General features: G+C 37.9%; 1 protein-coding gene across 1 annotated transcript; it reads right to left on the bottom strand.

The window, feature by feature from the left end:
* Positions 1–21,094: 21,094 nt before the first annotated feature.
* On the bottom strand, positions 21,095–21,615 carry LOC115729615. Its single transcript, XM_030660230.1, has 2 exons — positions 21,485–21,615; positions 21,095–21,389 (listed from the first exon to the last, which is right to left on the bottom strand). Exons 1-2 carry the CDS (start codon positions 21,574–21,576, stop codon positions 21,095–21,097), a joined length of 387 nt encoding a protein of 128 aa, XP_030516090.1. The 5' UTR covers positions 21,577–21,615.
* Positions 21,616–22,232: the final 617 nt, after the last annotated feature.

The following is a 22,232-nucleotide window of genomic DNA, read 5'->3' on the forward strand; positions in this document are numbered from 1 at the left end:
TTTTACTGGTGGAGTGGTTGTGGTTGTACTTTTAAGAGGCATACATCCTGCGGTAGTTCTAACTGGATATTTATGCAGACAAAACCTCTCGTGGGAAAGTGGCTACGAATCGGAACTGCCGGTTCATGAACCGGAATTGGCCAATTCCGAACCGTGGCCACCAATGCACACAAAAGCTTGGGGGAGAACAAAGGAAGTTTTTGATGCAGTGATGTCCTTGAAAGTATTATTTTCTGCCCACACCACGCACAAATATTTTTACTTTAAATGTTTAACATCGATCTTCTACGAGACAAATTTTTTTCATTATTAGGTCGTTCTTCTACTTTTCTTCTTATCAATCGTGGAATAAATTTTCTGGCTACGGCAGAACATAATTAGGCCATTGCCTTTTCACGAGACGTTTGGGACTTTCATCATCTTCCTCATTAAATTACAGGGCAGCTATGATGAGAGTGAAGATTCATTATTCAAAAAGGAAAAAGAACAAAATAATATATATAACGTAAAAAAAGGAGAAACCCTTCTTTTCACAGGAATTAAATATAATTTTTAAAAATCAAGCTTTTCGTATTCTTTACTTATCTAATTTATCTAGGATTTATCATTGGCCTAAGATAGTCCGAGATAAAATACGAGATGTGGAGTACGCGGAGCACGAATTTGGCTTTTTATTGCACGAAATTGGACGTGGCATCAATATATCAAAGATATGAATTATTGAATTTGATGGTGACAGGAATAAGATAGTCGAAAGGGCAAAAAAGGCATAGAAATTTTTAAATGAGATATGAGACGCTGTCCCTTTTTTTTTTTTTTTTGTCAAAAGCAGGCTTGCGTGTGCAAGAGTGATTTTTCCTTTCTTTCGTTAAAAGTACAAGGTATTATTAATGGCGATTGAGACTAAAAATGGTTCAACTTAACTATTTCTCAGGTCAAGTCTGATCTTGACTCGGATCCAAAAATAAAATAAAATAAAATAATATATATACCAGATTTTGTTTTTAAATATTGAGAAGTCGGGGGTATTTTAGACTATGTTGAAGTTGTTTTGTCTCCAAGTGAAGTTATTTCTCTTCTCCTGGCATGTCTAATCGCATATTTTTAAACTCTAGTCACAAACTTTATGTATAAAACGCGCTGGAGATAACAAGTCAACTACTTTTTTTTGGTCGAAAAAGGATAATTTCATTGCTAATTAAGAGTTTGCAGTAAAGAAACATAAAGACTCAATACAAATTAAAAGACAACTACTTTAAAAGACTAACAAAATAAAAATAAAGTGCATAGATACTATTACAAGCAGAATGACGTGGGACCACCTAAAACGGATGAATCAATAAGAACAGTCTATTTTGATCGACTAAGCTGGTGGTAGGAATCCAAAGATTGGAGTGACAAGGAGTCCGTCTGCATAGCCCTTCGGGATGAACCCAGCACATTGCAGCTCCATTTGCACGGCCTGCACGATCTCCCCATCAAAACTCAATTCTTGAACCTTTTGGATGCTGCCACAACTTTGGAAGTGCGAGTGCAGCATATCTATTAGCACTTGCGCATCTTCGACCTTGGAGAGAATTAATCCGTTGTAGCTCTTCAGAATATTTGCTTGCTCCGAAAGCCCGCGTTTAGCTAGCACACCTCCACCGTTACTTGGTGCAGGATCCTTGTCACGGAATATGGAAGAACGCATTTGGAGCTAACACACATGTTAGTAGGATTCTTTCACCTGTAAAATTGCTACCTATGTTCAAGCTATTGCCGATTCGTTTGGCACTCTCGGGGAGAAGACCAAAGTTACCGTCCAAATTCTCTCCCTATGCAGATACATAGTCCGGAGGTGCTTTCAGGGGTATGTTGTGTTTCCATCTAAGAAAGGAATTCATTTCTCATTTGTGACATATTTCAGTTTTCTTTCCTGTGAAGATAATCATGTTACAATCATACAACTTCTCCCCTATTCATATTCAATAAAAGCAGCCAAGAATGAAAAAGCCCAACCAAAGTGCAGCAAGTCAAAAGGGCCCACTTCATAGTTTAGACAATAGTTTATATATTACCAATCGTCCTCTTGAATTGGAGGTCCTACTTCAAAAATTAGGTACCAATTCATTTCTTTGTTTTTTTCTTTCTAAATCTCAGTAGCGGGGATTATGAATAATAAATGAACCGCTTCATAAACCTCAAGGGAGAGGCTTTTGTATTATGCTTAATCATTTTAAATCACTCGCTAATCGGTAGTTAATCTCATATTCACATCACGTGATGTGATGACATGTGAGAATAGAGATATTTTCCTAATAAGGTGTATCGGGCATAGCTTTATTTATTACGAAAATCTATCACTACATCGAAATTGAATTGATCTCTAGTCTATTCTAATTTTGACTGAGACACATGGAATAAAACAATTCGAAAGCATGAGCTCTAATTTTTTGCTTAATAAATTTAAAGATGCGTCCGTTTTATATAATAAGAATGCAGGTTTCACTCAATGTACCGAGTTACCATCGAAATTATGCTTTTTGCCGAGTAAAATTGGAATTCTAACTTAATTCATTCATAAGCGAGCGCGGAAGGATTGAAATTGGGTGCCCGAAATCAGGTGTGGGTCCGACCCGAAACCCGTCCACGCAACTATAAAGAGGAAACTGAGCGCAAACTTCCTCTTCAGTTTTCAAAAAATTTCCTCCAGGTGAGCGCACTTAGCTACTCATTTCCTCCCTCTCTCTGTTGACATCTAAATTTTGGTTCTTCTTTTTAGTCATTTTCTACATAAAATTAGAACTAATTTTAGTTCTAAAAAAAAAAAAAAAAAAAAACTTAACATTCATACTTTATTTTTCGTCAAGTCATGCATTGCCTTTTCTTTTTATTTATTGGATCAATGGTAGACGGACGTAAACATGCGATTTCTAAGTTTAATAGAATTAGTTAGACTTAGTAAATTGAAAAAAGATATCCCCACGAAGAAGAGAATCGGTCAATATGGCAAAGAAAGAATAACATATTCTCAATGAAATAAAATCTGCTGTTTTTTCCTTCGGTGCTCTGACCCTCGCGCCTATAAGAAGCAATCCTTCTCAGTGCCGAAATGGGGGGAAAATTGGAGAATGTCGAGAGCTATGGGCGAGAGAGAGAGAGAGAGAGGGAGTCGGGAAAATTTTCTAGCTAAAAAATTACGTGAGAAGTTGAGAGAAAGAAGAAAAAAAGAAAAGGATAGAGAGGGACTTCTGTCTCTCGTTCATGGAGTTGATCTGCAGGCATTAAGGCTTCACCACAAGTCCAAGTATTAGTGGGCGCCCACATCATAACGTCCTCATCCCCATGCAAGGTGACGATCATGTGAGGTCAACAACAAAAGTGAATTTTTTGCTTTAATTCTCCTTTTCTTGCAGATCCACACGAGACGTACTGAAGGTCATCGCTCGCGGTTTTCACTTCTTATTGATTTGTTGAACGTCTTGACGGGCGGCCACGAAGTTTCAGATTTGCGATTCCATTCCAACCTAGTAAGCCTACGGCTATGAAGAATCGGTCGTTGTGCCGCCTCGTCCGAGCTGTCTCGTCTCTACTTTTGATGACGATGATGAATCCTGTTCTAGCATCTTCGTCGGTACTATCCCCCGCTAGTCCGACTCACTGCCGTTGACCCTTTCTATCCTGCGATGAGAGACCGTTGCCATGAAGTTTTTTTAATATATCTCAAGAGAGAGCCTCGATTCTCTAGAATCCTTCGAAGCCTAGTCCACATGCAGCGTAGTAATCTCCTTGAATGATATTGTTGACTTTGCAGGCCCTTCATAGGTGTTCCACAAGTCTCGCCAAACGTGCCTTGTGTTGAAACTCAGAGTCGCGAAACACGTCTCGATCCTCAAGATAATCGAAGACTATCGAAGGTGAAAGATTCTCTTCACACAAGAGAAGTTTCCAAGGGAGGAGATGGATGGACTCTATAACTTTTTATATTCACCTTACTTTCACCTTATCGAAACGATTACAAGACTCGCCTATATATAAGCTTAAAACCATGACTCCTGACATACCCTAGGTACATGAAAAGACTCGTCTAGATACATAGCAATAATTACACATCGGAATACTAAAAAACTCTTGAGACACACAACAAATAATGACTCTTAAAAAACTACAAAGCAATAATGACACTAAACAGCGCGTCGGATAGGCGATCGTCGAAAACCGAAAAGTCTATCGACAATCATACGAAGAGTCACGCTATTGAAGATTCTAGAGTAGGCGATGATATCTTCAATACTCCCCCTCACCGACTACTCTCTCTTAGGACAGATCTCGCGACCATACCAAGCTAAGTTCTAAACTCATCGAACTTTGCTGCTCCAAGACCTTTGGTGAAGATATTAGCAACTTGATCACCTGTCTTGGTGTATTCCATTTTGATCTCGCCCCGCAAGACCTTTTCTCGGAGAAAATGATAGTGTACTTCCACATGCTTTGTTTTAGCATGAAAAATTGGATTTTCTGCCAAACTTATAGCACATAGATTATCACAAAACAATGTTGTCGAATAATCTATCGATTGATGGAGATCCTTCAATAATCGCACTAGCTACGAACTCTCCCGAGCCGCCATTGCTGCTGCTCAGTATTCAGCTTCTGTCGTCGACAGAGACACGGTCGGCTGTCTTTTACTACACCAAGATACTACTCTTATCCAAGATTAAATGAGTATCCCGTAGTCGAGCGCCTTGTGTATTGATCTCCAGCAAAGTCGGCATCGCAGTAACCGACTAACTCACTCGATGAGACTTTCTTGTACAAAAGGCCAAAATCAAACGTCTTCTTTACATACCTCGGGATACGCTTGGCTGCATCCAAGTGAGGCTTCCGTGGCTTCTCCATAAATCGACTTACTACTCCCACTGCAAAAGCGATATCGGGTCGAGTTATGGTAAGGTAAATTAGACTACCTACCGGTTGTCTGTACGTGGTCGAATCTTCTAACTCTCGACCTTCATCAGCACACAGCTTTGCATTCCCATCCAACGGAGTAGATATAGGCTTGCAATTGAGCATCCCGAACTTCTCCAAGAGATCTCGTGTATACTTCTGTTGACATAGGAATAATCCTTCCTTTGTCCGATTAATCTCGAGTCCCAAAAAGTGCTTCAGCTGTCCAAACTCCTTCATCTGAAAACGGACAGAGAGATTGGCTCTAATTCGATATATCTCATCTTCATCATCTCCAGTAATGATGAGATCATCCACATAAACCAGCACAGCTGCTATCTTTCCATCTTACGCCTTCACGAACAAGCTTGAGTCCGCTGGGCTACAGAATAACCGCTTTTCAATAAGAATTCCGTGATCTTCCCATACCATGCTCTCGGGGCTTGCTTCAAGCCATATAACGCTTTCTTTAGCTTGCGGACATATTCTGGATGATTTTTGCTCTTGAAACCATTCGGCTGCTCCATGTATATTTCTCGATCAAGCTCTCCATGAAGAAAAGCATTTTTCACATCCATCTGCCATAGATTTCATGACTTGCTTGCTGCAAGTGCTAACGTAACTCGAACAGTAGTAACTTTGGCCACTGGGCTAAAGGTTTCTTCATAATCGACGCCATACTTTTGCGAAAAACCTCGAGCAACTAGACGTGCTTTATATCTCTCTATCAACCCATCCGGTCGAGTTTTCAATTTATAAACTCATTTGCAAGATATAGGACGTACCTCTTCGGGTTTCGACACCAAGTCCCACGTCTCATTCTTCTTTAGTGCGAGGATCTCTTCCTCCATGGCATTCCTCCACTCTGCATCCTTCGATGCTTCCTCATATGTCGACGGCTCCACTGCGCTAACATCTTCATCCAACGCCGCATTGACATATTTAGGGTTTGACCTCCTCTGCCTCCGTGATCTTCGAAGTTGAGGCTCCTCTTCTTCAGGTTCCTCTACCCGACTTGGTCGAAATTCTTCTATTTCTATTCGATACTCACCGGATGAACTTGTCGAACCTTGTGACTGGGCTTCGACATCCTTTTCAACATCCTTTCGATAGGCTGATCCTCATCAAATTCTTTCAGCCTTTCTTGAAACTCTTCTTCGATATGCTGTGAATTTGGCAATTCGACGGCTTGAGGTGACCATCATGACGACAATTCGTCGAACACCATATTCCTTGAAATATAGCACCTCATGTTATAGGATCACAACACTTCCACCCTTTACGTTGATCATCATAGCCCACGAAAATACATCGAACCGCCTTCTTGTCGAATTTGCTGCGAAGGTGTTCTGGCACAAATGCATAACATACACATCCAAAAACTCTGAAATGACTTACCACGGGCTTGCACTTCCATAACCTCTCGTATGGTGAAACGAAGCCGAGCCTTGCTTGTGATAATCTGTTAATTACATGAGCCGTTGTCTTCATACACTCAGCCCAAAATCTTGGTGGAACATTCTTCGCATGTAGCATGCTCCCGCATGTTTCTGCTAGATGTCGATTCTTCCTCTCAACAACTCCATTTTGTTGTGGCGTATACGGACAAGTAAACTGTCGACGTATCTTGCACTCTCTCAAATACTTTGTGAATTCATTAGAAGTATATTCTCCCCCGTTATCAGCACGAAGGCAAAGAATCTTCTTGCCTACTTCACTTTCTACCTTCTCCTTAAACTCCTTAAATTTGATAAATGCCTCAAATTTATCTTTCATAAAATCAACCCAAACATACCTGGAGAAGTCGTCGATAAATGTGATCATATACTTTGATCCACTAATAGACGATTGCTTCACTAGACCAAACACATCCGAGTGAATGAGCTCGAGAGGCGTATGAGCTTTGAATGATGATTCCTCGTAAGGAAGCTGATGTGCCTTTCCATACCGACATCCGACACAAACCACATCTTTTTGAACTTTCAACTGGGGGAGGCCCTTCAGCATATTATTCTGCATTATCACTTTCAACTCGTGATAACTTACATGCCCAAGCCATGTATGCCACAAATCAGGTGTATCATTCCTCCGAGTTTTGTTTACGTATGCCGTTTGAGCGGACATCACGTAAACGGACTCCGATCGACGTCCCTCCATGATTGGTCGACTAGTGGGCTTCACACTTCGGTACACCTTAACATCTCGTGGACCGAATATAACATAATTACCCAAGTCTATGAGCTGGGACACAGACAATAAATTTTTTTTCATCCCCAGCACGTGATACATATTTTTCAATTCAACTCGCTGTGAATTGAATCGAGGAGTTATCACCGTCTCACCAATATGAGAAATTGGCAACCTCGAGCCGTCTACAGTAATGACTACACGCCCACCGGTATAATCAAGCGTATTCGACAGCTTGCTTTGATCTTCTGTCATGTGATTCGAACACCCCGAATCAACAATCCAGTCAACATCATAATTAATCGACTTATCACTTACAGTGATTAAAGCCATCGAATGGTTCAACTCGGCAATGGACGAGGCAGCGAGCTCGTCTTGCACCTCCATTGCGACAGACGCATGAAAATCCCATTCCACATTGTCATCAAAATCACTCCTCTTCGATGAAGCTGCGACATTTCCTTCAACTCTCTTTGCTCGACAATCTCTGGCGAAATGACCTTCTTTGCCATAGACGTAACATCATCCACTACGTCTTTTGTCATTGCCATAGTGATTCCGCCAAGCTCCCCCTGATTGAAGACTCGTCTCTCCCGGACGCTTTTTCCATTCTCCACGAGCTGGCTGCTTTTGCATTTCGACATGACTTTTTCCCGGCTTGTCATCTTTATTGTCAGCACCGATTCTCCTCTGGCCCTTGAACCCTCTCTTATCACCGAAGAGGGCACTCTCATCTCCCTTCATCGAAACCTTAGACATTTGATTATCTAAAGTTTCTTGGTTGGCCAAAATATTCTCCAGTTCGGTCAACGTTGGTTGAGTTGCCCATCCACGAGTAGCCGTAACAATACCATTATACTCCGGCTTTAACCCGTGAATAATAATCCTTCTCATTCTCGTTTCGGAGATGGCATTATTCGGATCTAGCTTCGAAATTTCGTCACAAATAGACTTAACTTTGGAGAAATACTGACTCACTGTCATATTTTGTTATGACATCGACAGCAGCTCATTCTCCAACCTTTGCAATTTGGCATCATTCGACCTCGCGAACAACGCTGCCAAGTTATCCCATGCCTCATTGGGAGTCTGCGCACTCTTTATATGCTGCAACAGGTCATCTTCAACAGTCACAACAAGAGCGTAAAGAGCCTTACCCGCTTTGATGTTCCATCTCCTCATATCACCATCGTTTGTGGCTGTCGTGGTGTTGTTGTCACCAACAATATCCCACAAATCTTGACCCCGCAAATAAAACTGCATGCGGGTACTCCAATTATTATAATTGGAATTGTTCAGCTTCTCAATACCGTTCGTCGAACTTGATACGTCTGCCATCTAATTGGAGAAAAGTGACCGGCTTGGTCCCAATCAATTGATTACAGTCCTTGATCGTACTCCGTGAGAACTTCGACATACTCCGGTCCTCGACCGCTTGCACACGAACAATGGTTGCTGATCACCGTCTTCACGAACCACGCTCCGGAAGACTTGATTCACGGTCCCCGATAACCGTGCTCTGATACCAAATGTTGAAACTCGTAGTCGCGAAACACGTCTCGATCCTCAAGATAATCGAAGACTATCGAAGGTGAAAGATTCTCTTCACACAAGAGAAGTTTCCAAGGGAGGAGATGGATGGACTCTATAACTTTTTGTATTCACCTTACTTTCACCTTATCGAAACGATTACAAGACTCGCCTATATATAAGCTTAAAACCATGACTCCCGACATACCCTAGGTACATGAAAAGACTCATCCAGATACATAGCAATAATTACACATCGGAATACTAAAAGACTCTCGAGACACACAACAAATAATGACTCTTAAAAAACTACAAAGCAATAATGACACTAAACACGCGCGTCGGATAGGCGACTGTCGAAAATCGAAAAGTCTATCAACAATTATATGAAGAGTCACGCTATTGAAGATTCTAGAGTAGGCGGTGATATCTTCAATACCTTGTACACCATTGCATAGCGCAAAGACCAGCAGATTTTCCATCGAGCCGTTGTCGCGAGCCGATCCCATCACCAAGCTTGAGCTACAAGGTTCAAACTGGAAAACAATATTGCAATCTAGGTATATTTCCGAATTTAAATTTTTGCGAATGGATTGAAGATTAGATCGCACGTCTAAGAAATTATATTGCTAGATTAGAATATTTGATTACTTTTTCGAGGTTGATGTATATCTACAATTGAATATTCTCGTGTAATCTTGTAATTATCACCTGCCAATTTTGAAGTCTAGGTTGAATATTTTCGAACATCTTGTGATATATTACTTGCTTAATCGGGACAAATTTGAAAATCCTCGCATATACTCAAGATATAAAACATCTTTCAAAATGTGATCGATTAGGAAAATTTCCTAATCCGCAACCGCGTATATGGGAATAAGTCTATCTATCGGGCTTTAGGTGGAATTACTTCCATAGCGGGAATTTTGAATTTTTAGGGTCGATCTGTTAGGCTTCAAATCGAAACTTAATTTGAGAGATTCAGCGGTAATTATCTTTGTCATTAAAAAATTTGCAACTTGAATTTAAATTCATTCATAAAAACCCAAAATCACAAAAAAATAAAAAAAAATTTCAAAAAAAAGAAACAAATAAAAATCATTCATGCCTCATGTTAATTTTCATGTCACAGAATCTCAAAAAAAAAAAAGAAGATTAGGAAGATATGGTTTCTTAAAAACCGTGTCTTATTGGTTTTTAGAAAGATAGGATTTTCTAGAAATCCTATCTCATGGATCACCTTCAATAAACAAAATCTTTTGAATTAGGATAGGTTTTAAAAGATGTAGACATAGGGTAAAAAAGATTATCTTAAAAATTTTGGGAATTAATGCAAATTGAATTCGAAAAATTTAAGATAATCTTGAATCGATCCACCATCATTTTTCGTTAATTTTTAATTTCGAAAATTACACCAAAAAAAACCTAAAAAAAATTCATAAAAAGAAAACCCAAAAAATTTGCACCTTTAAGCTTCAAGTTGGAATTCATCAAAATCACCAAATCGAACTTTTTTCATGAAATTGATACAGAAAGGGCATTAATTTTATAAATTAATGTAACCAAGTCCCGAACTCAAGATCTCCGGTTTGCAGAAATAAAATAATTTTCTCCCGCTATTTTATTTAGGTTTCTAATCAACCTACCAAGAAATGATTAGTGGCGGCTCCATAATATAAAAATATTTTACAAAATAATCATTTGAACCTTAAGTCACGATTTGGTAGAACTTGGGAGAGTTCGAGCTAAATTGACTAATCTAATTAAGTAATTTGGCAATCCATTAACCTAAAATTGGAAAACACGACTTTTAGGTCGCGACACTCACCACCTTCATTCGCTTTCTCTCTTCCGCGATACCGAAACTTTTGTGTTCGTCATACATCTTTGATGCTTCTTCCTTTTTATTTGCGGTCAGATTCGGTGGACCGACGGGATTCCCGGTAAGCTCCATGCCACCGATTGCATTAGGCTCCATAGATTTCAATTTTCCTTGCGTATGAAGTGATTTTGGCTGCATGCTCGTTGATGATGATGATTGTAAATATAGACTGTTGTCCTTTTTTGTGAATCATTAGTTCTTTATAGCATTTCTGTCGTGAGTTCGGTTGTTGCATTAGGCTTCAATCTACGTGGCGTTTCAATTGCGATCGAGAGTTGTGAATAGGTCTCTGCATTTTGGTACTCCAGGTGTGCCTCGTTAGTTCTTTGGTTGCTGTTCATATGTAAATTGGGGAGGGTTATGACGGTAGAACCATGCTTTGTCATAATTGGAGCATTTCATCAAATTCTGCATATTCACTAAGCGGGCGAGAAGCAAAACCAAACCAAAATGCCGCAAATTAATATGTTGTCCATTTCATAATAACGTTTAATGTCGACTTACCGGAAGCTATAAGTAGACTATTTTCTGATGTACTATATCATTAAAATATGGAAGGAGTTATTGTCCTTACACATTTGTGGACTTCAATTAGTCTTATAAAGCTTCCTGACCTATGCTTGATTTGGTTTTTTAATCTAAATTTGTGTTCTCCGTTTCTCAAGATCATTGCAGATTAGCTCTCTTCCCGATGGCACCGGTGCTAGCCCAACAGCTTCTAATGGCCCTACACAAGCCAGAACAGGCCGAAGTAGAGTATGCTAAAGCTAGAAGTCGGAATAAACATGCCCTAAATAAGAAGTGAGTATTGATTTTAATGGTTATGAAGATTCTCTTCAATTACATCTCTGTTTTCTCTACTTCAGGAGATACTTGCTTCGTGCGGCCAAGCTAAGGCGTAAGGGTGCTAAAATAAGGATCCAAGGAGTTAAAGAGGAATTCAAGAGCAAGCGTTGCCTATTCCTCCACAATATGGAGCATGTGCATGCAGTCATGGAGCTTCCGAATTTGAAAGGGTTCGAGAAACGCGGGTGTCTCTAGCGCGTAGAAGTCAAGTGCCGTAAGACGGGGTAGCACGGGAGATGGATGAGGCTCTCGTGGTGCATGGTTTCATCTAAGTCTCTGTTGAGTTTCCGATTTATATATTATAATTTTTAGGGTAGAATGTGTTCTTAACTAGATTAATTGTCACATAGGAATGACTATGTGCTTCCTCCGACTTGATGGTGCCACAACTCCTTCCTTGGTATACTGGTAAATACTTCGATGGCTTGCTGTATGGTGCATAAGTAGTGGTAGTTAGACAGTCTCTACCATGGTACAGTCTCATAGATTGAGCCACATTCGCCTCGTTTGTCAATGGCACGAATGTAATGGCCTTGAGATAGCAGGTGTTTCTGAAGCCTATAAATATTTTAATCGGATCGAACTGTTTGAGACACAGATTTTTTGGCATGCGTCCCAGTAGTCTATGTAAATCAAACTTTCACTAATTGTATGTGCCATGATATTCCATCACTTATCATGCCATTGTTGGTAGATTAGTTCATAAGATAATTGACTCCAACAACTAATGCGGTAGGGCTATATCAATAATATTTCACCATGTCTATTGGGTCTAATTCTCTAAAATTCACCATACTCACTTCTACAAAAAATCAAATTACATCTCAAAGAGATTGGATAGCGAGCTTTCCATTGGTAAAATAATCGAGTCAATTGGACAACTTACTAACAAGTTAGTAAAGGTTAAATTTTGGTCAACGATAAATATATGAATAAAAAACTCCACTTTGGCACAATAACATAGAAATTCTGTTTGAAACAATTACAATTAATGCTCCATTTATTTTTCGAAAAACAACTTCTAATTAAACATTTTTGAAATTCCTCGCCAGCGGAAAAACATGCCATCACATAGGAGAAGGACTCTTTTCTTTTGTTTCCTTAGAAAATACAAATAAGTCTTTTTCTCCCTCTCATTCTCTAAATCATTCTCATGCTTGTCTCAATCACTTTCTCAGAAGCCAAGCATCTTCAGCTTTTTGCCATTGTGATGAGTACAGTTGATTGAGTGTGCGTGGATTCCTTTGCTTAGAATTTATTTCATATTTGTTTCTCAAGAATTCGTGGATGGTCTTGTCGATTCCTAGAATTTAAGTTGGTTGAGATTAGCCGATTCGCATTAACAAGCTCGTCTTAACAAACTAAAAAGTGAAGAAGTTGCGATTCTTGTGAGCATTTTGAATAGTTTATCCATAAACGACATAGTGGGTGAGTGTCACTTAAGTTGTGATTCTTGCAAACCCTAAGGGAAGAAGTTGCGATTCTTAAGTGAATACTTAAGTTTGCATAGGACGGAGTAAAGTATCTGCATTTAGTTTGTATTAGAGTGGGTGATCGGCGGATATTTCACCACAACAGTCTATTTGGTCTAATTAGTGGAAATTCATGATACTCACCTATATATATATATATCACATCTCAAACAGATTGAATAGCGAGCTTTCCGTTCTTAAAATAATCGAGTCAATTGGACAACTTACGGAAAAGTTATTAAAGGTCAAATTTTGGTCAATAATAAATACATGAAAAAATATCCAATTTTGGCACAATAACATTAAATTTTTGTTTAAAACAATAGCCAGATAAGTCATGTCAACATAGAAAATTATCTTACAAAAACATACTTATATGAACCATTTTTTTTGCATTTTTTTATTTTTATGAGATCGAAATTTAGAGAGCTTTCCAAATTCTTTGACGTTGACAAAATGTCTAAAGCAATGACATTATAATTTGAAGTAAATCTACATCACTCGTAGAGAAGAGATTGCCAATTATACATTATATAAACAATTGTATCTTCACATGATCCATTTATGCGTTAGTTAAGCTGATAAAGCTAGATTTGGAAAGGTTGGCATGTCACCCCTTGTTTTATTTATTCAAGGTATATAACGGGAAACTATCCTAAAAAAATGGACACATAAGAACACAAGTGTTGGAACAAAAGGAAAAAAAAGCATAGAAGTGATTTCATTTTCTTGTGACCGCAAGAAGACCAGCACCACAAAATAGATAGCTAACTAAAGCTTAATTCAATAAAATTACAATTAATGCTCCATTTATTTTTCGAAAAAAAAATTTCTAATTAAATATTTTTTGGATTCTTTGATATTTGGAGCAAAGAAAATTAAATTAGTTAGTGAAGGAAGACACATCTTCGGTTAGTGAAAAAAAAATCCACATGGGAAAAGTCCTCCTTTTTTTTTTTTGTTTCCTTAAAAAATGCAAATAAGTCATTTTCTCCCTCTCATTCTGTTTATTTTTTTGGTGCTTGCCGGTTCACTTCCTCATAAATCCTACAGCTACTTTTCTCCTCTCGTGTTGAGCGCAATTCATTGAGCATACATGCACTCCTTCGCTTAGAATTTATTTCATGTCTATTTCTCTATAATTTGTGGGTGCTTTTGTCGATTCCTGGGGTGTAGGTCGGTTGGAGATTCTGAATCTGAAAGGGTTCGAGGATAGCGGGTGACTCCAGCGCGTGGAAGTCAAGTGCCGCAAGGCGGGGTAGCACGGGAGATGGATGAGGCTCTCATGGCGCATGGTTTCAAGTAAGTCTCTATTGAGTTTCTGATTTATATATTACATTTTTTAGGGTAGAATGTGTTCTTAACTAGATTAATTGTCACATAGGAATGACTATGTTCTTCCTCCGGCCTGATGGTGCCATAACTCCTTCCTTGGGTATACTGGTAAATACTTCGATGGCTTGTTGTATGGTGCATAAGTAGTGGTAGTTGGACAGTCTCTGCCGTGGTACAGTCTCATAGATTGAGCCACATTCACCTCGTTTGTCAATGGCACGAATGTAATGGCCTTGAGATAGCCGGTGTTTCTGAAGCCTATAAAATTTTAATCGGACCGAACTGTTTGAGACACAGATTTTTTGGCATGCGTCCCAGTAGTCTATGTAAATCAAACTTTCACTAATTGTATGAGCCATGATATTCCGTCACTTATCATGCCATTGTTGGTAGATTAGTTCATAAGATAATTGACTCCAACAACTAATGCGAGACGTGATCTTTTCTGCAGATCCCGAGTACTTTTTGACATTGTGAACATATGGAGCCAGAACTTTATTGGTCATTCCTTTCCCTGGATAGTGATATTGGACAATGATTTCCTTTTCTCATGACCGCTAAGAAGTCTAGCACGACAAAATAGAGAGCTAACTAAAGCTTAATCCGACAAAATTACGATTAAGGCTCCATTTATTTTTTGACAAAACACTTCTAATTAAAGTTTTTCGAAATTCTTTGATATTATGGTGCACAGAATATTAAATCAGTCATGGAAGGAAGACATGTCTTTGATTAGTGGAAAAACATACCATCCACACAGTAAAAGTCCTCTTTTCTTTTGTTTCCTTGAAAAATACAAATAAGTCAGTTTCACCCTCTCATTTCCTTAATCATTCTCATCCTTGTCTCAATCACTTCCTCATAAGCCCTGCGCCTTCACCTTTCTCCTATCGTGTTGAGCAAAATTGATTGAGTGTACGTGGATTCCTTCGCTTAGAATTTATTTCATGTTTGTTTCTCAAGAATCTGTGGGTGGTCTTGTCGATTCCTAGGGTTTGAGGTCGGTTGAGATGAATTGATTCACATTAACGAGCTCCTCTTAACAAGATAAAAAAGCGAAGAAGTTGCAATTCTCGTGAACATTCTGAACATTTTCTCCATAATCGAGAGAGTGGGTGTGTATTTCTTGAGTTGCAATTCCTCCGAATCCTAAGTGAATGAGTTGTGATTCTTAAGTGAACACTTAAGTTTGCACAAGCTGGAGTAATGTATCTGCATTTAGGGTGTATCAAAGAGTGGGTGACCCGACAGTAGAGCTATTTCATAATATTTCACCATGACAGTCTATTTGGTCTAATTCGTGAAAATTGACGATGGTCACTTTTACGAAAAGTAAAATCAGGTCTCAAATAGATTAGATAGCGAGCTTTCCATTGGCAAAATAATCGAGTCAATTGGACGACTTACAGAGAAGTTATTAAAGGTCAAATTTTGGTCAACAATAAATGTATAAAAAAAATCCAACTTTGGGACAATAACATTGAAATTTTGTTTAAAATAGTAAGGAGACTAGTCATCTCAACATAGAAAATTGTCCAATAAAAGCATACCTATATGAGCCACCTTTTTTTTTTGCATTTTTTAATTTTATGATATAGAAATTTAGAGAATTTTCCAAATTCTTTGACGCTGACAAAATGTCTAAAGCAATGACATTAAAAGTTGAAATAAATCTTCATCACCCTTGGAGAAGAGATTGCCAATTATACATTCTACAAATAATTGTATCTTGACATGATTCATTTATGCTTTAGTTAAGTGGATATCCGACAACAACAAAAAAAAACAGTTAAGCAGATAACACGAGATTTAGAAAGGTTTGTATGTCATCTGTTTTTTTTATTTATTCAAGGTATATAACGGGAAACTAGACAAGTGTTTTACCACAAAAAAAAAAAAGCATAGAAGTGATTTCCTTTTCTTGTGATCGCTAGGAAGACCAGCACGACAAGATAGATACTAAATTAAAGCTTAACTCGAGGAAATTACGATTGATGATCCACTTAATTTTTAGAAAACAACTTCTAATTAAAGATTTTCATTCTCCGATATTTGGAGCAAAGAAAATAAAATCAGTCAAATGACGGAAGACATATCTTCGCTCAATAGAAAAACAAACCATCCACACCGGGAAAAGTCCTCCTTACTTTTATTTCCTTAAAAATTACAAATAAGTCATTTTCTCCCTCTCATTCTCTTTTTCTTTCTCATCCTTGTCCCGTTCACTTCCTCAAAAGCCCCGCGCCTTAACCTTTCTCCTCTAGTGTTGGGCGCATTGCTTGATTGTACATGGATTCTTTCGCTTAGAATTTATTTCATGTTTGTTTCTCAAGACTTTGTGGTTGGTCTTGTTGATTCCTAGGGTTTAGGTTGGCTGAGATTAGTCGATTTGTATTAACGAGCTCCTCTTAAGAAGCTAAAAATGTAAAGAAGTTGCGATTCTTGTGAACTTTCTGGACAGTTTGTCCATAATCGAGCGGGTGGGTGTGTATCACTGAAGCTACGATTCTTGCGAGTGAAAGAGTTGTGATTCTTAAGTGAATACTTAAGTTTGTACAAACCCGAGTGATGTATATGCATTTAGTGTGTATCAGAGAGTGGTTGACCCGGTGATAGGGCTGTATCCATAATATTTCACTATGTCTATTGGGTCTAATTCTCTAAAATTCACCATACTCACTTTTACGAAAAATCAATTACATCTCAAAGAGATTGGATAGGGAGCTTTCCATTGGTAAAATAATCGAGTCAATTGGACAACTTACCAACAAGTTAGTAAAGGTTAAATTTTGGTCAATGATAAATATACGGATAAAAAATTCCACTTTGGCACAATAACATAGAAATTCTGTTTGAAACAATTACGATTAATGCTCCATTTATTTTTCGAAAAAAAAAACTTCTAATTAAATATTTTCGAAATTCTTCACCAGCGGAAAAACACGCCATCCACACGGGAGAAGTACTCTTTTCTTTTCTTTTCCTTAGAAAATATAAATAAGTATTTTTCTCCCTCTCATTCTCTAAACCATTCTCGTGCTTTTCTCAATCACTTTCTCATAAGCCACGCGCCTTCAGCTTTTTGCAATCATGATGAGTGCAATTGATTGAGTGTACGTGGATTCCTTTGCTTAGAATTTATTTCATATTTGTTTCTCAAGAATTCGTGGATGGTCTTGTCGATTCCTAGAATTTAAGTTGGTTGAGATTAGTCGATTTGCATTAACAGGCTTGTCTTAACAAGCTTGAAGAAGTTGCGATTTTTGTGAACATTTTGAACAGTTTATCCATAAACGACAGGGTGGATGAGTTCCACTTAAGTTGCGATTCTTGCAAATCCTAAGTGAAGGAGTTTCGGTTCTTAAATGCATACTTAAGTTTGCACAGGCCGAAGTAATGTATCTGTATTTAGTGTGAATCGGAGATTGGGTGACCCGTCGGTAGGGCTATATTCGTAAAATTTCGCTATGTCTATCCGGTCTAATTCTCGAAAATTCAGGATGCTAACTTTTACGAAAAATCAAATCATAGTTCTAAGAGATTGGATAGCAAGCTTTTCATTAGTAAAAATAATTGAGTCAATTGGACAACTTATTCAGAAGTTAGTATAGGTCAAATTTTGGTCAACAATAAATTTATGAATTAAAAAAATCCAACTTTGGCACAATAACATAGAGATTCTGTTTGAAATAATAATGAGATAAGTCCTCTCAACATAGAAAATTGTCACACAAAAACAAACCAACATGAACCGAATTTTTTTTGCATTTTTTATTTTTACCAAATGGAAACTTGGAGAATTTTCCAATTTTTTTCACATTGACAAAATGTTTAAAGCAATGACATTATAATTTGAAGTAAATCTTCATCACCATTAGAGATAATCATTAAGAGTCAAAGTCAGTCAATATATTAGTAGACACATAGTCACTAAAAAAACTCGATTTTGCTTGAGATGCCTCCATCATCAGAGAGATTACATCTAGAGTTAGATGTGAGAGCGAGACAAATACAGAGACAGACGTGGCGAAGGGAGCAGAGGTATGGTTGGCTCCAACGATGGTAGCCACTACCTCGCCTAGCATCAAACTCCTATTCGAAATTAAATGCCGAAGAATCAAAATCTTTGCATTGCAAAGTTCATTACATTGCTGAAGGAAAATAAAAAAGCACAACAAAAGAAGATAACTACTGGCCAGGAAAACATATGATTAGGTTGGCCGGCTCGACCCTGAATCTGGCCAATTTCAGCTCGGAAATTATCTTCTTTGCGGTATGCTTGCTAACATAGGCTTCGACTTTCAAGCAATCTAGGTCGATGTGATCGATGCGATCAAGGAAGTGCGGTTTCATCAGTGCTACGTGCATCTTCGCTTGCTCCAGTGAATCCAGCAGCAATACTGACCATCCTTGATTAGATTGATGATCTCGTTGAGTTCATTTAGGGCTGTATCTCGTATCACTCTTCCAAAAAAAAACTAGAAAAGAAATTGCAATACACTCACTCGATATTCGCTCCAGATCTATATCTCTGCCAATCCTTCTCCGCAACTCTATATTCTATCATTCTTCCAATTAAAACGAAAAACATGAAATAAATTAAAGAAAAGAGCGGAAAAGAGAATTGAAGAATTTATGTATACTTCGATGGGTAGATAGAAATAGAATATTGCATAAATTACAGTCAATTAGAGCAAAAATATCCAGAATATTATAGATGCTCAAAATATCATAATTTATCTGGCATAATCTAAAATATATCTAACAAAATATAAAAGCAATAAAAGTGAAACCCCTTATCAAAGTTGCTTGGTACGGCTTTTGATTCCACTGCTGCCCCGATCTGCGAGTCTTGGGTTGTGCCGGGCTCCGGATTTTTAGTTCCGTTGTTCAATAACTGTAATCTCTTGACAATTCAATGATTATATATAACTGAAGAGCTTTAGTTTTTTTTTCTTCTTCCTAAAAATGAACCAGAAGGAGAGGTGTTATAGTCATGTATGGCTCACATAATTTCTTGTAGGAGGTGGTTGGCCGCAAGTGGTGTACTATGTGGAAGTAGATTTCTAGTAAATATCGGGCTAAATCTTTGGCTGCGATTAGAAAGTCGTGGCCTAGATCAGCGATTCAAAAGTTCTAATCATACGTATCTTCGATTTTTTTCTTCACAAATGAGGACAACGGTTGTCCTACGTGGCTTCACCTGTGCTACGTAGATAATTTTTTTAAGCTTAATTTTTTTTAATTTTCATTATTATTTATTTATATTTATTTCCAATTTTTTTTCTTTGTGGCTAGCGAGGTTGCCAACGACCCTCACCGTCATTAGGCAAGGTCGACCTCGCTCGTTGAAGCATCATAAATAAGGGATCTCATTGATTTCTTGGTGATTTGAGCATAACAATCTTTACCAAAAAAAATCAAGAATAAAAAAAATTGATTCTTTGTTCTAGAACACTTTGAAGAAACAATGGTAGAATTATAAAAAAAAAAAGTCCTAAACTTTTTTTTTGGTCAATTAAGTCATAAATATTTTGCAACTATGCCAATTCTGTCCATTTGATCGGCCACTTGCCAATGTGGCTCATTGGCGCTGATGTCGCAAATTTTTAATATTTTAATATTCTTCTACTTTTATTATTTTTCCTTTCTTTTTTTTTTTTTTTTTTGTTTGGGCTGGCTTACTCAAGGGCCGGCAAAGGTTGATGACCCTTGCTCGGTTACCAGCAAGGCTGCTAGCCCAAAACCAAAAAAAAGGAAAAAGAAAAGGAAAGACAGAAAAATATTAAAAATTAAAAAATGAAAAAATATTATTAAAATTTGTCATGTCATCACTCGCCGGCCAAATGGACTTAATTGCCATAACTGCAAAAAGTTTAGGACTTAATTGGCTGAAAAAAAAAGTCTACGTCTGATTTGATACAATAAGTTTAGGACTTCTTTTTTGGTAATTTTTCCAAGAAAGAAGACCAAAATTTAAGTGCAAATTGCCTATTGAGCTTATGTTGATCTTGCATATGTCTTCATGCCCCACAAAATAAGTAGACTAATTATGGATTATGCATTAAATATATTCATTTCATTCGTGATGCTATATATGTTGAATTTATAGTAACAAAACGCAATTATTTGACTTAAATGAAAACAATTGAAAAGAGATATTGTCCCGAAAATACAAATTTTTTGTAGTTACCAAACATGTTCTGATTCTCTAAACTCATCCAGGGAACAAAATCAGAAAAAATGTTTATTGGATCAAAGGTGCTCTGTTTAGAATTTGACAATTCGCCGCATTTATATGATATTTATGTATATACAATGTGTACCAAATCTTTCACTTCTCTTTTACCAGAATTGCAAGCAATAGTATCTGATAACTCACGTTTATGCGACTTTTCACAGACGCGAGTTCTGATGACATAAAGGCATACGTCTCTCTTGGGCAGCAGGTTCCCATACGTGATACGATGTGCATTGCTGGTCTAACCGAGAACCAACTCGTGTGCACAAAAGTTTAACAAAGAAAAAAACATCTATACAATTGAACAAGTGCCATTCAAATTTCAGTGAACAATGCAAATTGATACTATTACGTGTCAATGGCAAATTATTTCAGGGGAAAGAGCCACATTTGTTTAATGGGTAAGTCACATAATCGCCAAATCTTAAGGTGAGCAATAGATGCATTTATAATGGGACATTGAACTTTCTGCTAGATGATTCCCATGCAGTTTCTAAAGTTCCACTGTGATGTTGGTTCCATATGTTGGCTTTCCGTTCCACTGTTCTACTCAAATGAGAATAATTTAAAACCCAGGGGAGCATCTGAAAAATGAATGACACAAAAGATGTCTTATAACTGGGCGGTATGTTCCGAAAAACAAACACAAAAACAAAACAAAAAAAGAGAAGTCTACGGGATGCGGTAATTAAGATTTGTCTGCCGCGGCCCGAGTCCGGCACTTTCGAGCTGGTGGCGTATGCCCCGGCATATGTCCTTCTTGCTGTCAACGACAACCTTCGCGACCTTGATGCATTTTAGATTACCACGATTGTTCAAGAATTGTGGCAACACGGATACGAACGCCCTAGCTTCGCTTATCGTATCTAGGACCAAAACGTCGTACTCCCTGATCAAGTCCATAATCTGGTCGAAATCATTTTGTGCTAGCTCCAGTGCATCATGAAACTCTTGACGTTCTTGAATTCTGAAGACGATAAAATTATATATATAAGAGCCAAAAAAAAAGATTTTTTTTAAAAAGATTTTTTGAAAAAAAAAAACAAACATTGTAATACTCACGTGAGGTCTAGGTTATATTGGTTTTCAAACCACGCCTTCTGCGCCACGACATATGCGTTAAAACTTTTGCGGAGGCGGCCACCCCTGTCCATGGGTGGAGGTGATATGAATCCCACTGCTCCTTCAGAACACGGCCCTTATTAGAAAGATTGATGGAAAATAGGAAGCAGGAAAACTCAACAAACAAAACATAAGAAAAAACTCAACCTCCTGTCGGAAACAACAACGAGATAAGAAAATACTGAAGACCCATTATCCCAAACAAGAAAAAAGTTCAACTTTTGCTCTATCGGCATGTATACGACCGAAAGTTCTCCACGATAATCTGAGACTGTGTACATGCATCGTTCACTTAGCGAAGAGAGAGAGAGGACGAGACATTCTAACGAGGTTACTTTGTCGGCAGATTCGGCTTCAGATCCAGATGGAAGCCTCTTGGAGATGAAGAATCCATAGACGCGGGCATGAGTTCACCTTAGCCTGTCTTCTTTAAATCTCGTTTTCTTCTTGTTCCTTTTCAGGACAATCCGATAACCCTCCCATTCGATATCTTTTTCAAGATTCCCGATCAGCTATATCCTTTTAAACCATGTATAGTGTTCAACATTGTGGAAAGAAATTTTATTTCACAAAAAAGAAATATATTATTGCTAGTGGCATCTCTAGATTAACTTTTATTTTTTCACTTTCCCCTTTTTTTTTATGAGATATTTGAAAGTTTCATATTGAGATGTAGATTGACATACTA

This window comes from Rhodamnia argentea, chromosome 10 (assembly GCF_020921035.1).
Source record: "Rhodamnia argentea isolate NSW1041297 chromosome 10, ASM2092103v1, whole genome shotgun sequence".
Taxonomy (NCBI): domain Eukaryota; kingdom Viridiplantae; phylum Streptophyta; class Magnoliopsida; order Myrtales; family Myrtaceae; genus Rhodamnia; species Rhodamnia argentea.